The sequence below is a fragment of the Apteryx mantelli genome, chromosome 12 (genome assembly GCF_036417845.1).
Source record: "Apteryx mantelli isolate bAptMan1 chromosome 12, bAptMan1.hap1, whole genome shotgun sequence".
Classification (NCBI taxonomy): domain Eukaryota; kingdom Metazoa; phylum Chordata; class Aves; order Apterygiformes; family Apterygidae; genus Apteryx; species Apteryx mantelli.
Genome location: NC_089989.1, coordinates 20,188,993 through 20,204,915, shown reverse-complemented (window position 1 = coordinate 20,204,915; position 15,923 = coordinate 20,188,993). Strand labels below are relative to the sequence as shown.

General features: G+C 52.3%; 1 protein-coding gene across 1 annotated transcript in view; it reads left to right on the top strand.

The window, feature by feature from the left end:
* The window catches only part of PRICKLE2 (prickle planar cell polarity protein 2), a 117,610-nt gene continuing 101,687 nt past the window's right edge, over window positions 1–15,923 (top strand). Inside the window, exons 1-2 of the mRNA XM_067303433.1 lie at window positions 1–91; window positions 776–861. Of these exons, the coding sequence (XP_067159534.1) occupies window positions 50–91; window positions 776–861 (128 nt within the window). The 5' untranslated portion in view covers window positions 1–49. The remainder of the gene's footprint in view (window positions 92–775; window positions 862–15,923) is intronic.

The window sequence follows — 15,923 nt, the reverse complement described above, 5'->3', positions numbered from 1 at the left end:
TCGGCTCCGCTGCGCTCGGCTCCGCGGCGGCCCCGGGCGCGGCGCTGCCATGTTCGGCCGCGGCTCTCGCAAGCGGCTCTCGGGCCGCGCGGTGAGTGCGGGGCGCGGGGGGTCCCTGCCGTCCGCCCCCCCCTGCCCCTTCCCGCTCCGCCCCGGCGCGGGCTGCGCGGCCGCGGGGGCCCCGGCCCCAGGTGAGCGCGGCCCCGGGCGCCGCCTTCCGCCCCGGCGCAGCGTCCCGCGCCGTGGCCCTGCCCCGCGCGTGGGTGCCCCGGTGCCCCTTCTCCCCACGGACGTGCCCCCCGCGCGGGGGTGCTCCCCTGCCCTGGGTGTGCTGCCCTCCGGTGCCCCTTCTCCCCACGGACGTGCCCCCCGCGCGTGGGTGCCCCCCTGCCCTGGGTGTGCTGCCCTCCGGTGCCCCTTCTCCCCACGGATGTGCCCCCCGCGCGTGGGTGTCCCCCTGCCCCACGCATGCTGCCCTCCGGTGCCCCTTCTCCCCACGGATGTGCCCCCCGCGCGTGGGTGCCCCCCTGTCCTGGGTGTGTTGCCCCCGGTGCCCCTTCTCCCCACGGATATGTCCCCCTGCCCCGAGTGTACTGCCCCCCCGGTGCCCCTTTTCCCCACGGATGTGCCCCCCCCCGGGTGTGCTGCTTGCCAGGTCTCTCTTCTCCCTATGGATGTGCCCCCCCAGCCAGCTGTGGGTGCTCCCTCTGCCTCCAGATGTGGGTGCCTCCCCCCCCCAGTCCCCCCTCTGGGTGACCCCTCCGCTTTGTTGCAGCTGGCGGCGCCGGGGGAGCCGGAGCGGGGCCAGCCCTGCACCACCTGCGGGGACCAGTGTCCCGGCTTCGCCCTGCACAAGTGGAGGTAAGGCCCCGCGCGCCCCACGGCCACCCACGCCGCGCGCCCCACGGCCACCCACGCCGCGCACCCTGTGGCCGCCTGCCCGCCCCACGCCGGGGCTCTTCGGCAGGCTCCCTCCCGACTTTGGCAGCACCTCGGGGCGCGTACGCGTCCCGCTCTCCTGGGGTGTGAATCAGGCTCGTCGGGGAGCATCGCGTTGGGCTTAAATGCGTTCCCTGCCTTGCCTGGGAGTTCTCGGTATATCCAGCGGGTGTTTGGGGGGGGTTATCTTTTGTTTTTTTTGTTTTTTTTTCTCCCCTTAAAAACTTTGCCCACCCTAGGGTGGATGAGGGTGCAGTCCAGTGAAGCAGCTCGGTGCACCCCGACCCGCTGCAAGAAACTCCTGCCTGCAGCCCTCCCGCGGCCCCGCAACAGGTTCCCCCTTCCCGTACGCCCGGTGGTGAATCAGCTGCCGAAAGGGCCAGGGGAACCCCCTGGCAGGGTGCATGTGGAGGAATGACACGCATTTTTGACTATTTTTGGTGTGTATTTTCATAAAATCAATCATGCTGTGCGCACGAGGCACTGTAAGCCCTGGCCCGGGGCTGGGTCAGCCCCTTCCCCCTCCCTGCCTTGTCTTGTCTGGAAATGAGTTCCTGCTTGTGGGTGATTTGGGACTTAGTGATATTAAATCTGCCGGGCTGTAGGCTCCAGAAGCTGATGCACCCGGTTTAGTAGGCAAGGGAGGCCTTGGTGGCCTTTTAACCTTATTTTGTCAGGTATGCCCTCTTCTTCGGCGTCTGCCGCGCTCCGCTCGGCTTCTGCCCTACTTCAGAGCCGCGTCTCAGCGGACTAAAACGCGGGCTGCAAGTGAGGAGGGGGGTAATACTGGGCTGATTTATTCCACTGAAACGTATCTAAAGGTTCAGCCTTGCAAATCAACATTCGTGATGCCGTTTGCATCCAGGTTCAGGGAGCAGGCGGGTCTCACCGTGGTCCTCCAGCCTCGTCCTCCACAGGTGCTGCTGGCACCTCCGAGTGCCCTGTGTCACGGTGTCCCACCTCACACCTTCAGAAGGTGAAGGTGTCTGCTCTTCCCAGGCCGTGTCTGCTGCGTGTGCTCGTCTCTGGTGGGAGCTGTGGTCTCCCGACGCTGCCTCAATGTTCTGAATCTGCCACGTGCATGTGTGTTAATAGTTTTATAAGGTCACCCCAAGCATCTTTTCCTTTTTTTTCCTTCAGGGCTTGTCAAATGCCTTTGCGTGTCCTAGCTTTCCTTGCCTCTGAAGTTTGGGGTAGCAGGTGTTGTCACAAAGGTGCATTATAACGCTTAAAAGCATCAAGGAGAACTTTTAAGTATGGGCTGTGAAGAAAAGGGATGGTCATCAAAGCTATTTTGTCTCGGGCCCAAGGCACTGTGCGATTCTGTGATTTGCTTTTTGATACGTCCAGGTGCACAACTACCCGGCAGCTTCAAAAGAGCAAGCGAGGTTTTGACGCTCTCTTACTGAGTACTAGTCCTCAAGCTGCTCCTGATGCCCCTGTAAAAGCAGCGTGCAGCTATCTGGGGAGCCAAGTTAGAGGTGGTGTCGCGGCTCTGTTCGGGCTGGGGAGTCTTGCACCGATGAGCTCTGCCGCGTGCGCCAGGTCCTGCCAAACCTGTGTGCGGGAGACGTCGGAGCAGGAGCGTGCAGCCTGCCCGGATGTCTCCTGGGATCCCCCTGCCACGGGCCAGGATTTTGGCTAAAACCGGAGGGATCCGACAGCCTCTTACCCACTGCCTTTCCTCGGGAAGGAAGGGGTTAGCTGTGCCCGCGGCACGGGAAGGTCCGGGTTAGGGTTAGGATGCGGCGAGGGTCAGGTCCGTCCCTGGATGGACGGATGGACGGCACTGCTGGTGGCTCTCCGTCCTGCTGAGCTGAATTACACTTCAGCTGTGTTACCTTGCACGGGGGACTAGGCAAGCCGAGAGCCTTCCTGCACACACATTCGCACTTAATTGCCTTGATACAAGAGTAATTAGGCAATTAAAACAAATAAAGGCAACCTATTTGCCTCCTTAAGCAAAACACAATAGAGAGGAAATACATTCATTTTTTACTAGTGAGTGGTCTATTAATGCCCAGGACGTGTAAGCAGGCAAATTAATAATAGTAGTGGTTTTTGTAGGTCACAGACGTACTCAGGAGACTGTCCCCTCTGCGTACGGGGGGTGGTGTGCCTGGCTCGTGCTGGGGGTGTTCACAGACGCTTTAACATGCAGACTGAAAGCAGAAGAAAACAATGGTTTGCGAGGAGATATACCGATTAAGGATATAAACCCCGATCAATTAACCACTAGAGATTCATAAGCCTTTTTGTAATCCTTTAACAGCAGAGTTTTGCTGATAAATGTACTTTTTTTTTTAATTTTTTTTTTTGCTTCAAAGATGGGAATTGGTGACTTTCTTCAGGGAGAAGGAAAAGAATTTATAAGCTTGCAGGCACTGAAACCGGAATTCATCCCTGTTGTTGATGCAGGCATTGTCGTGTATATAATTATGCAGGACTGTATATGATCTGGTTACCTGTGATTTTCAGACATGATCTGTGTGGCCATTTCATCAAGCAGGCAAATTGCTTTGTCAAATGCCAAAGACATCTGCACCCTTAAGTTCTCCTGAAAGCCACCTTTCTCAGATGGAGAGACAGTTTTGAGTGCTGGCTGAATTTATCATTCTTGGAAGCATATACATACTTCCTAGGCCAAGGAAATCACTCAGGAAAAATTATGTTCTACAGAACTGTTTTCTTTTCAGAATAAAACCACTCTCTCTACTGTAGATGATGTGAAAAAAAGAAAATGAAAAGGGATTCCAAAGTAATTCAAAAATATCCCTGATTTTAGAATATATTTCTGAATCTTCCTAATCTTGCTCTTAAATTGTAACCTCAAATTTGAGGTAGTCAATGAATTTTCTTGTTAATGTGTTTGCATATTTAATATTATTTCAGCAGAAGCAAGGATTTAAAAACACCGTATGTTACAGGATTCGGACAGGAGCCCCCATACGAGCATCGTACCTGCTTGGAGCTGGCAGAAGTTTGTGTACCCCAAATCTCTACCTTTTGCTGTTAGGTAGAAATTCAATTTTCAGTTTTAAATCATTTGGCCCAGAACAAGTCCTGAATGGTTTAGGCTAGAAAGTCATCAGTTTGCCTGAAAAGAATGAAGATCGAATTTTTCATGCCCAGCGATGACATCTGTTGTGCCGTTCTGCGAAGACACAACTCTCAAACTAGTAACTAGTACAACCTCTGATTTTTTCATTGCCCGAACAGCAAAATGACTCCTTCCTCTAATTGCATTGCTTTATTTTATGGTAGCCTGTCAGTAAAGTATGTAAAGGACTGAAAAGCTCATCTGTGTGGGCTGTGGTTTTGAGGATGGAAATTGGCTATAAATAACAAAATCCCCATTAATATAGGTTGGTACTTGAAAGGTGGCTTTGTGTGGAAAAAGTGAAATCAAATTCAATAAAAATCTCCAACTCCTTAGGAGTCTGGTTGCTGTTTTCTAATCAGATCTGCATTGCATTAAACTGTGTGCCATTCAGCTTGTTAACAAGCTTTGGCATTAAATAAAGCTGTCATTGGAGTTTGGTGAATGAATAGCCATTAGGAGTGTCTTTTGCATAATGTCTTGCAGAGAAAAGCCTGCAAGAGAGGTGGTCTGGGAAGAGAAAAGGGAAGGGAATTTATAGCCTATTCCTAATGCAATTAGTTCGAATATGCAAACCTTAAAGGTGACAAATAGCTACCAGTTTGGAGAATGGAGCAAGTTGCTTTTGCTGCCTTTAAGACTTCCACGAAGACCTTATTTCTCATTTACCCTGGGTGAAGTAAAATTACAGACCTAGTGCTGTATTTAAAACATACTGCTGTTGCATTCTTCACGTTAAGAGATTGACATGTGTTTAGGGTGCATTGGCATGTTTTGTTTTAGCGTATGTTGTCTTTAAAAAAGCCTTTCATGATGAGATACTCTTAAAATTTCAGGAAATGTTGTTATTCCCTGGCTTCTATCTTCTTTTCCTCCAAAACCACCAGTGTTTTAGCTTAACACAAAGTGTTTCAGCTTTGACACAAGGGCAGGAAACCCAGGTCTCAAAACCGTATTTAAGCGGTGCTGTGATTTGAAAAGGGGAGAAGCACCACCCGGTCTGAGAGGTCTGCAGAGATGGTAGTGGCACTGCCGATGGTGGAGGGAAGGCATTCAGATGCTGTGATGAGGAGGGGCAGCTAAAATAATATTTAAAATAGTGTCTAAAACCTTGGGAGAAGTCTTTGTTGCCATAGTTATTCTTCTTGTTTGCAGAAGCGTTCAAATGACAGTAATAAACACAGCATAAAAGCAAAGACTGTCTTACTGAGTTTTTAGTTTCAACGTGAGATTGCATTAACATCTTTTTTTGGAGTCTCATTCCTCTTGTGTATGCTCTGTAATCTTCTTTGTCCCCTGAAATCGTATTTTGATGAGGAAGAGATCTGCTTCTCTTCATGCCTTACATCACAAGCTCAATACCACTGGTGTATGTTTGTACAAGTGATGTTTGGCCCTTACCTTTCAAGGCAACTATTTGCTTGATTCTTCAAATATTCAATAATATTTGAGTGAAGTTTTGGTGCATAGAGCTGTTACAAGCATTCATTTGCTTCAAAACCAGTGTCTCACTTTAACCGACTGTGGCCAAGTCCCACAGAAGTCTAATTAGATGAGGTCTTGCCTGATCCTGGAGCATTTGCCGTGACACACTTTTCAGTTTTTCAGGAGAGACCAGCTGGAAATCCCAGATAGCATCAACTTAGTCTGAAGGCTCGTGATTGATTGGTGCATCGCAAAACATATTGAGGTGAAAGCCTTCCCTTGACCTTATGGACAAGGCTAAGCTGATGGACAAGGTAAAAGAGATGTATGCAGTAGGATGGTGACCCAGTAGATAAGGTGGCAGATCAGAAGTTAGGAGATGTTTTAAGTTGCTGGATGGTGGCAGGTAGGATGTTTTGCCCCTCAAGGCTCTTTCTTGCTGGCTTAGACTGGGATTTGCTAGTGGTAGTGGATTTTTCTTTTCTTTACACTGCAAGTCTGTACAGTTTCCAGGCCTCTGGACCTTATCTGGTTTTATCTGGAGACCAGCAAACACGGCTGACAGTACAATGAGACATTCAGTATTTGTATCCTGAATCTACATTCATCTGGAGCTGGTCCTTCCCTCAGGAAAGACCTAGCTGGCATACGTACACATCGCAGGGCAAATTTTGGTCTCCAGTTTGATTACTAGTACCTCATCCAAAGAGCAGGAGCAATATTTTTTAATGTAGCACATGAATGAGTAACGTTGAATTCTGAAGCATTTGTTTCTACTTTCAAAAAAAAAAAAAAGTACAGATTATTGCTTCCATATGTTTTCAGCATTTTTGGTAGGTTATGTATCTTTCACACACACGCTCCCAGTTTTTTCCTTTCATGAATAACATGCTTTGTGCCTCTCTCTCCTTTAGGATTCAGATATTTTCCACTTCCTTGCATGTTTATTTGAAAGGCTTTGGAGAGGTGAGAATAGCAATACCTTATCTTGCACGGGCTTATGTTCGTATTGCTTCCACGGCAAACAACGCAGGGATCTGCGGTTTTTAATCAAGCTTTTCATTTTGCAACGGGGAGCCTGCCGAAACAGGCTGAGCCCGGCTGGCGGGGAAGCGGTGCGGTGTCGCGGCTCCACGTGGTCCCTCGAGGCTGGCTGCGGAGGTGAGCGCCTGCTGGGACGTGGCCCTGGCCTGTGGGGCTGCGGATGGGCAGGCCACGGTGGCCGTCCTCCTGGAGGGCTCGTGCCTTTGCGCCTCCCTGCGAGGGCTGGCGGGCGTCCTCCGTCCCCTCCGTCGGGACGTGGCATGGTAAAAAATCCACGGTAGGGTTTTTGTCAGCTCATCTCAAAGCCGTTCGCAAAAGGGGTCGGTATCGTTGGCTTGTTATTAACGTGTTTTTGTCGTGAGCGGTTCAGAAGGGGAGAGGCCGTTGCCTGACGGGTGGCCCCTTGCCCACGTCGGTGTCCTTCAGCCTGTTTCAGGGATGGTTTGGGATGGGTTAGGCTGTGCGTGCTGCAGCTCAGTGCAGGAGGATGCTGAAGCAGGTGCCGCACTTGACATAAATGAGTTCGGTTGTCCTATTTACTTACGCCTGTGAGATTAAGCACTTGCGTAAGTATTTGAAAAATCAGGGTCTAATTTTCTGTGAGTTTTCCATCTCACATGGTGTCTCCGCATCACCTCTGCAGTGCATCCTCTGGGACGGGCTCATCTCTCTCTCCAACGTGGGAGCGCCAGAGCAGGAGCCCAGCTCCTTGAAGGCACCTAGTCCCCACTGAGGTCACTGAGTAGAGGCGGTGGGATTTGCGCAGCCGGGTCCTTCGTGGGCACCTGGGAGGTGACAGCTTTGCCCTAGACCTGGCGGTGGCCACATCTCTGGTTGTGTGGCCCTGCCCGCTCCCTGCGCCGGGGACAACCTTGTGATGGGTGCGGGAGATCCGACGGACTTGGGAGTAGGCATCTGACCGTGGGTTTTCCAGCTTCCCCCTGCTGGGGGACAGTCCTTCTTTTCATAAATGTTGAGCTAGCTGTTGCGTTGAAGTGGCTCCGACCCATTTTTTCAGCCTGTCCTTTTCACATCTTCATGCCCTGCTGTTGAAACAATGCCTAAAACAACCCAAACTGATAAGGTATCCTGTTTGTATTGGCTGGGAGACACAATATCCATTTTAACAGCGCATTACAGTATTGGAGGCAATGTTGTGCCTGGCTAAAGGCCTAAAAAAAGTTCTTTAATTTTTGGTATGTGATGTACAAAAGAGCAGGTGAGGTATGTACTTGTTTCCAGGCCAGCCCAGGGAGCCTGTTTGAAGTTCTCGACTTCTTTACAAGCTACGCGGGATTGTATTGCAAGAACTCAGAGGAGTTTGAGACGCTTCTTGATTAAATTTCATTTGAACACCATAGCCCTAGTCTGCAGCCAGCGTACATGGAGTTGGAGCTCTGCGGTGGAGCCCTGCCAGTGCGCGCAACAGCGTCTGGCCCGCTCGCTCGCAACTGAATTGCATAGAAAAGCCAAAACAACAACAAAACCCCCAATCGTTCCTGCGGAAATATGTATAGATACATTTTTTGCATGTGTCTTAAACACATCTTGTAGATTTATGAATGGGGTGAAAAGCCACTAATAATCTAATGTGGGTTCTGGTCTGGTTTTTGAGGTTTATTATGTTTCTTGAGTGAAATTGGTGATTGAGGGGGCAGAATGGAAAAATACACCGAATTCTGATTTTTACCTGATATTTTACTCCTAGACTAAACATTTTTTTAAAAAAAAACCTTCTTACATTAAGTTTTTTGAAAGCAACGACTACCGCAGGTCCCTGGTATGCAAGCAGTGAAATGTTATCTGCTTCATGTGAGGGTATGTGTGTTTTGCCATCCTGAAGGCTGAACGATAGCAAAGAGAGCTTTTTTCGGTACCTAGCTAGGATCCTCAGCTGCGGAGCTGCGCTGATTTACAGCAGCAACGCACGCCTCGCTCGGAATGCCTTTCGGGGTGAAATTGCCCAAGACGGACCTGCAAAACGAAGAAGCAGGATAGATTAGCTTGCACCCAGGCTCTCCTTCAAGCAGACAGCTGTCAGCGCCGAAGGCCGCATGCGGTCGCGAATTCGGGTGCCGTGCAGGGTGTGATTTAGTGGGACGCGGTGAACGGATTTAACAGCTCGCCGCTGCTGGGTGAGGAAGGTCCCGCGCTCTCCCTGCATCCCCCAGACCCGGGGTTATGGGCTGGATTGGCTCGCTGGAGCCTCCGCTGAGCTGGCAGGAGGAGAGGGGGAAGGAGCAGCCGGGAACCGAGGGGAAGGGATGGGATGGGCAATGAACTGTCCGACCCGTTCGGTGGCATGCAGAATTGCGCTATCCTTCCTGCCCTTCGTGTCCCCTTTTTTCCTTTTTTCCCTGTTTTTTTTTCCCGTTTTTGTTTGGTTTTGCTTAGCCAAGCTGGTTCCCTGAGCCAGATCTTGGTCGTGCTGGCAGGACGGCGGGGTGGGAATGAGCACGCAGCCCCGAGCGTGTTGGTGGGGAAGGGCAGCAGCAGTAACTGGCTGTCGGAGGGCGAAGCAGCGCTCCTGCGGTGATTTGAGCGTGTAAAGCACGCGAGGTGCCCCGTGTTGCTGTGCTTACCCTGCGCGGGGCGCGCGGCATGGCACGACACGCGTTTAATGGGCCTTCCTGCAGGGGAGGAACCCCCCGACCCCTTTAACAGAGGGTTTGCAACAGGCCCTTCTCAGGAGCGTGGTGCATCTTGAAAAGAAAGCTTCTGGCAAGCAATTCGGAGAGAAAGCCGGGTTTGGTACACAAAGCCCGTTCACCGAGATCCTCAGCCGGGGTGAGGCTGGCCGCGGCTGTGCCGTCGCTGGCGCCCGCGGAGCGCTGCCCTCGGCTTTGTCGCCCTGCCCTGTAGCTGTGTTCAGCTCTTTGGAGAGTTTCTTCTCTTGCTTTTTGTTGCTTCTGTTTGCCTTTGAAAAGTCAAGCCGCGGTCTTTTGCTTTTCAAAGGCATTCTCTCCCTCCCCACCCTGTAATGCATTATTATTATCCCGGTGATTCACTCTCCAAATAATCGATTGCGTTTCCATTGTCTGTGCTGGAAGTACAGGGCCGAGCTTAAGGGCAGCAGAAGATGAGCTGAGATCTTTGGCAGATGGCTTTGTAATTCGTGATGTTCATTTGGATATTTACTTTTTCTTCCTGTGAATAATCTTCCAGCGATCCCGAAGGAAATCCAGGCTGGTGACTCTTCCCAGCGCATCCAGCATCTCGCTGCTCTGTGGTCACTATCTAATGTTCGAGGAATTTGTAACATTAGCAGAATCGTCTGATGTGAGGAAACCTAATTTAGGGGTAAGGCTCGCAAGAATGGCTGCCGCTGCTCTTCCTCGTGGGCTGCCGGTGCGCTCCCTGCTTCCAGACCTGGGGTTGTGGCCACCAGAAAAGCTCCCAGGAGCTGATGGCCTGGAGCTTTGCTGCTACGCACCTTCCCATGCGCCTGCCTCGTGCCGCCTTCGGCATTGCTGCTTCGCGTTTGGAGCGGCGGCCGTGCGGTTCCTCTCGGGAATGGTTTTTGCACCGGGCGAGCAGCACGCTCTGCTGCCTTGAGATCGCATGGACAACCAGTTGTAGGCCACATGCTGCCAAGTGCGAAGCAGGGCAGCTCCCTAAACGCAAAGGGAGCTGGAGAAGCTCGAGCATCCTGTAAGGCAGGAAAAGAGGTTCGCTCCAGCCGCTGGGCTGGGGCTCAGCGAGTGGGCAAAACGCGGGGTGCTCCCCGCAGCTGGAGAGGAGGCCGCGTTTCCTCCCGCGCGCGTGGCTCTGGGCGCTCTGCGGTGCCCTGCTGCCAGGGCTTAACGCGTCAAGTGCTGAGTGTTACAGTCATTCTCCTTGCTGCGGAGGGCGGCACTTTGTGCTTGGCCATCGCAGCAAATATTTCCTGCGGTATCAATTGCCCTCGTGCAGATGCTGCTGCTGCGGGGATAAAAGGCATAATGGCTGCTCTTGCCGATAAGGAAACTCTATAAATGCAATTGCGGAAATCCCTGTGCAGAGAGGGGGAGATGGACGGGAGTCGCCCTCCGTCTGCGCGGGATTTCTTCTGCTCCCGCGGCGCTTCGCGGTGCCCCAGGGAGAGGATGAAGGGCCGCGCGAGATGAGCGCGAGTGCGAGCGCTCGCCCCAGCGCGCTTCCCGCCGGCTGCAGCTCCTGGCAGCCGGAATGGGAGCTGCTTGGCCACAGCTGTGAGCAATTAGCAAAAGATGTCTTCTCCCCCCCCGCCTCTGTCCCTCCCTGCTTTCTTTCCTCCTCCTCTTCCTCCTCTCCTTGAAACCAAGCCACGGGCCTCCAGGGAGCCGGGGAAGGAAAGCCCCTAGCAATTTGGGTGTGAGACAAGTAGCGGGGCCGAGCGCTCGCTCGCCCTCCTGCACCAAGAGCCCCGAGTAGCTTGGGGCCGCTAAAGCCCCCGCGGCTCGGTCGGTCCGAGGCCGGTGCGCGCCCCTGTGCCGTGCCTCCTGCCCCCTGTCCCGGGAGCACAGGGGGTCTCGCCGCCGCTTGCCGCCCTGCGCGTCCACAAAGCGGGGTGCGCGGGGGGCTCGTGCGTGCTGTGCCCCTGGCTAAGCTGCCGCAGCGCCTGGCCCGGAAAGGGGGACGCCGTCTTCTCATGCGTGTCGTCTGAGAAGCAACCCGAAGCTTGATAGGAGCATACTGTTGTAGCTGAGGAGCCAGATATTATTTAGATCAAGCCAATGAAAAATATTTCCATGGCAGCAGTAACCATAGGAAACCTTCCCAGTGTGTCCTGGGTGGTTCCCGCTTCCTTTCCTTGAGCTGTTTGCTTTCAGATGCGGTGGCGGTCGCAGCCGCCCGTGCCCGCTGGGACGCCGGGGCCGGCCAGCGAGCTCTCGCGGACCCTCCGCTCGGCCAGGGCTCGGCGGCAGCGGCTGCCTGCAGCCTGCAGCGACCTGCCGCCCGTACCTGCCTCTCACTCCACTCTAGCACACTCTATCTGGGTAGGAAAAAGTTGTTTTCAGAGGATTCTTGAGTCTCAAAGGCACCTTTTGCCTTGTGTGAGCTCAGAAAAGCATGTTTGATCCTATTACCTAAGGCGTGAAAGTGAACCGGCTCCCAGGATCCAGTTCTTCCTTTTTATAGCATTGTAGAAAGATGCTTTTATATTCTCCCTGGCTCAGACAGTGATGCTTGGCCTTCCACCAAGATGGAGAATCTAGGACAAGAATCACTTAGAATAGCAAGATGAAAAGTTATAAAAAAAAAAAAAAAATACCAACTTTTGCGGGGGGGGAAAGATATTGAATAAAAGATTTCATCAAAAGTTTGAAATCTGGAATACTTTCATCAGCTTCATCTGGACACATTTACAAGACTGCATAAGAGGCGGCTTGTTTTCCTGGGTACTGCCTCATCTAGGAAATCTGATCTGCGAAGCAGATACAAATGCTGGAAATGGAAAACTTTTCAAGTGAGTCATTGCAACGAGTTGGAAACCAGTTGTGCCAGTGTGGCCGCGCGGTTCGGCAAATAGCTCAGGGACTGACCGAGAAAGGGGATGTTGTCTGCGAGCACCCGGGGGATCTCTCGCCGTTCAGCCTGGAGGGATGGAGATGCCATTCGGGGATAGTGTAACCGTACCCAGGCAGGCATAAATAGCAGGATCATTATCTTCCCTTGCCCTCTTAAGCACAGTGATGCGGTAAGCCCAAACATAGCTTTGCAGAGCAGATGGGCCCCGCTTGCAGATCCGGACCCCGTTGCAATAGGTGTTGCACAAAGACAGGTTAAAAAAAGAAGACTCCTTCTGCAGGAGCATGAAGTGTAAATGAATATACATTGCTTCAGTTCTTTCCCTTTTTGCCTTCCTCAGGCTTTGCTTTACAGCCCGGCGCAGGCCGTGCTCGGGCCGCGGCAGGGAGGGCGTTGAGGCCGGCCGTGCAGCGCCGGCGCGGTAGTGGCGCGTGGGAGAAGCGTGCGCGGAGCGCTCGGATGAGAGATGCCGACGGGGCTGGGGGAGGCTCTCTGCATTTCCTAGTCGTCTCCTGTCATCTCTGTGTAGGATGGCACAACCGGCGAGGCGGCTTGCCGAGTCTCGCGGACTCGAGCTGCTCCTCAGCAGAAGGGAACAGCTGGAGCCGGCTTCTCCCAGATCCATGCGGGAAGGTGCAGCTCTGCTTCATCAAGGTGGCTGGAGGGAGCTGCCGGCAGGGCAAAACCCTCGATGGCATAGACCGGCTTTTTGCGTTCGGCAGGAGACCTTCCCTTGCCGCAGAGGGAGCGTGCCGGTTGCTGGACCGGACCGTGGTGGCCTGGGGAGGCACCGCTCTGCTCTGCCTGGCCTGGGGGTTTGGTCCCTGTCCAGCTCCATCTGGGTCAGGTCTGATCACAGTTCCCCCATAACATACCCACCGGTTTGCTCTCCTGTCTGATGTCTCCCGAAACCTGGGATTCTGCAGTCCAGTCATGCTAGACCGGTGCAGTCTCGTGTATCTTCCTCGCCGCTCTGCTCTGGGCTCCTAGGTTGTGTCCTTCAGAGGCAGCTCTACAGCAAAAGCTCTGCAAAAGGATTTCTTAACTGTTGTTTTGTATCTCAAAGCACGCGAGAGTTGTGGGTCTTTGGAAAAGGGCAAGATGAGCTTCTCGTGGGCCTTTCTGCGGCTGTGGTGTTGGTCCGTGTTTCTGGGTTGGAAGCCCTGTGCCCCCTGCGCGTGTGGTCAGCCCCTTGGTGCACAGCAGCGCTCTTGAGTGACCCAGCTCCTCTGCTGGGGGCTGCCAAGCGCGTCTCCCCCGTCCCCTCCGCGCGGCCGCGGCTCCGCGGCGCTGGGCCTCCGGACGGCCGTGGGATGCCGTCCCCATCCGTCCTCGCTCCTTGCCTTGCTGTTGCACCGGCGCCATGCTTGCAGCTCTGCAGCGGCGCGAGCTGGGGAGCTGATCTGGCCGAAGGATAATCCAGTAAAAAAAATACGGTGAGTTTTGCGCAGGAGGGCTCCCCCGCGCCCGTCCCGCGGCGCTGCCTTGGTTCACCACCCAGATGGGGCAGGTCTCCGCCGTGCCTGCCTGCTGCTAGACCCGTTGTCTCATAACCTGCTCTTTGCAGATTGCTTAATCGCTGTTTTTGCAGAGCCCACAACTATATGGAAGTCGGGCTTTTGCCTCAAATTACCCGATGTTTAAGGAACCGGCAGCCAGGCAGGGACGATGCTGATCTGCTCTCTCTCCTCGCATGCCAAACAAATTGAAACGTTCATCATGGAGCTGCGTCCTTGCCATATGAAATCTGTATTCTGAGCCGTAAAGGCTGCGTGCTGGAACCGCAGCCCCGTTAAATGTCAGGTTTGAGGAGAGCTGCGAAGTGAGAAGATGATAAAAGTTAATATTCCTGAGGCTGGTTTGTGCGGTGTAGCTCAGATTTTTAATATCAGCTGCATAATTTATTACAAGATGTAGAGGTTTCAAATACATTTATTTGAATGTGTTTTATTATTATCTTTCTTTCTAGTAGCAAGAACAATGGTGTTTTACAAAAGAAAAACGGTGTCATGTTTCCATATGATAGTTTCAGCCTGTGCCTCTAATAGAAGTGGAATTTGTTGAAGTGTGAAGGCTATCTGATAAATGCTGGAATAATGAAGCTGTATTGTTTGTTCTGATATTTCCCTTTGCTATTTTCAGACGTATAAATAAAACATTTTCGAACTGCATACTGTGCAGGTCCAGCACAGGCTATTTACTTTCTGCTCACGTGACCTATAGAAGGAGACGTGAATCTCTCGGTCTCTCTCGCGGGGCAACTCTTGGGATGAGACTATTGCCCACTGCGCTTGAAGCGATCAAACATAATTTTAATAAATATTTTGTCTAAAGTAAAGACATAAATATTACAAAAATACCCCAAACTTCTCTTTAAACAAAGGACTGTTTGTCTTAATGTACAGCAGAGGGCACTCCATATTGCTAACCTGGGTGTTTGGCTGCTCAGTGGCTCTGGGAAGGAAAAAAAAACCCCACTGTGCTTAAATTATATTTTGCAGAAATTACTCCATGTTTGTGTGTGTTTGCCTATATATATATATATATATATATAAAAAAAATGCATGTATGTATATATAGTGTGTGTGGTTGTATATAAAAAGACATAGGGTGGCATATGTATAAAAATAATCCTAGCACATAATATAAAACTTAAATATTCATAGCCATTCCCGGAGTTGGATGAAGCACACGTTGTGTTGATTAATGCTCAGCCTGGTGTTACGCTAAGCTTCGGAGGGGATTTAAGCATGCTGAGAAGGGAAGAAGAAGAGGCCCCGAGCAGTTCAGGGTAACAAACTTCATCGTTGCTGCAAAGACGCAGGAGGCTGGAGACATCTTGAGATGCCGGCAGGCCTCCTTCCAGAAAAGCTGGGTTTGGGGCAGTTTTGGCTGCCCGTGCTGCCGGCGGCCCCAAGGCTGGCGAAGTCGCAGGGTGCTCAGGCGCGTCCTCGGGCTGCTGCTGTTCTTAGCCATTTTCTGCTGTTTAAGGAAGCTTAAGCTTTTCTGCAGAGGCACCCGGAGCCCCAGCAGCCGGCATGGGAGGGGAGCTGCCGTCACCGTGATCCGTCCCCGTCCCCGGGACGGCTTCGCCTGGCGTAAGGCTCCGGCGCCGCCGTGCTCGCAGGGCTCTTGCAGCCGGGTTGGCCGCAGCATCGTAAATCGGGAAATCAAATCCCACGTGTTAGCCGGAGACCTGGTCCCGCGGGTATTTAGACGCACGCTGCATTGCCTGGTAGCAGAGATTGGGGCCTCACCGTCTATTATAAGATGTTTTCAACAGAAACACGCATAAATCGAAGTGGACGTATACAGAAGTACACAGGGCAGCAGGATTTTCTGTGCTGCTCTTTGGGCAGTGTGTTTCATGGTGAAGCCATGCTGAATTTTCAGACTGAGCCATTATTCAAGAGGAATTCAGATTTTCTCTGTCACCCTCAGCGAGCTGCATGGATTGGGCTTAATCTAAGTCTCTAAAAGCAAAACACCTGCAAGGGGCAGCAGGTGTCAACACTTGCATTAAACATGGGGCCAGGAGCTGGAGTGAGAGGGCATGCAGGTAAAGATAACCAGTTTATGCAAAATACACGGGTGGATTTTGCTGCTGAATATCTGTGGCCTGGAAAGATGAGAGACATACAGAAATGTTGGAGGGGCTTTAACGTAATGGGCACCAGTATTAAAGATCAAACGGATTTGGATGGTAGGGAGTCATCCAAGATTACAGTAGTAAGGATTTTTTTAAAAGACCCTGGTACGTGGGAGGGCTGTAGACCTCGTTATAGGACTTAAAACAGCCTCTCTGTGGGGTTGCTGCAAGAAGTGTCTGCTATTGCCTGGTTATTTCTTAAGGCGCTGGTACAGCTAAGATGTGAAACACGTGAATAACTGCAAGAGTGCAAGCTGCCCTGCAGGCTGTACGGAC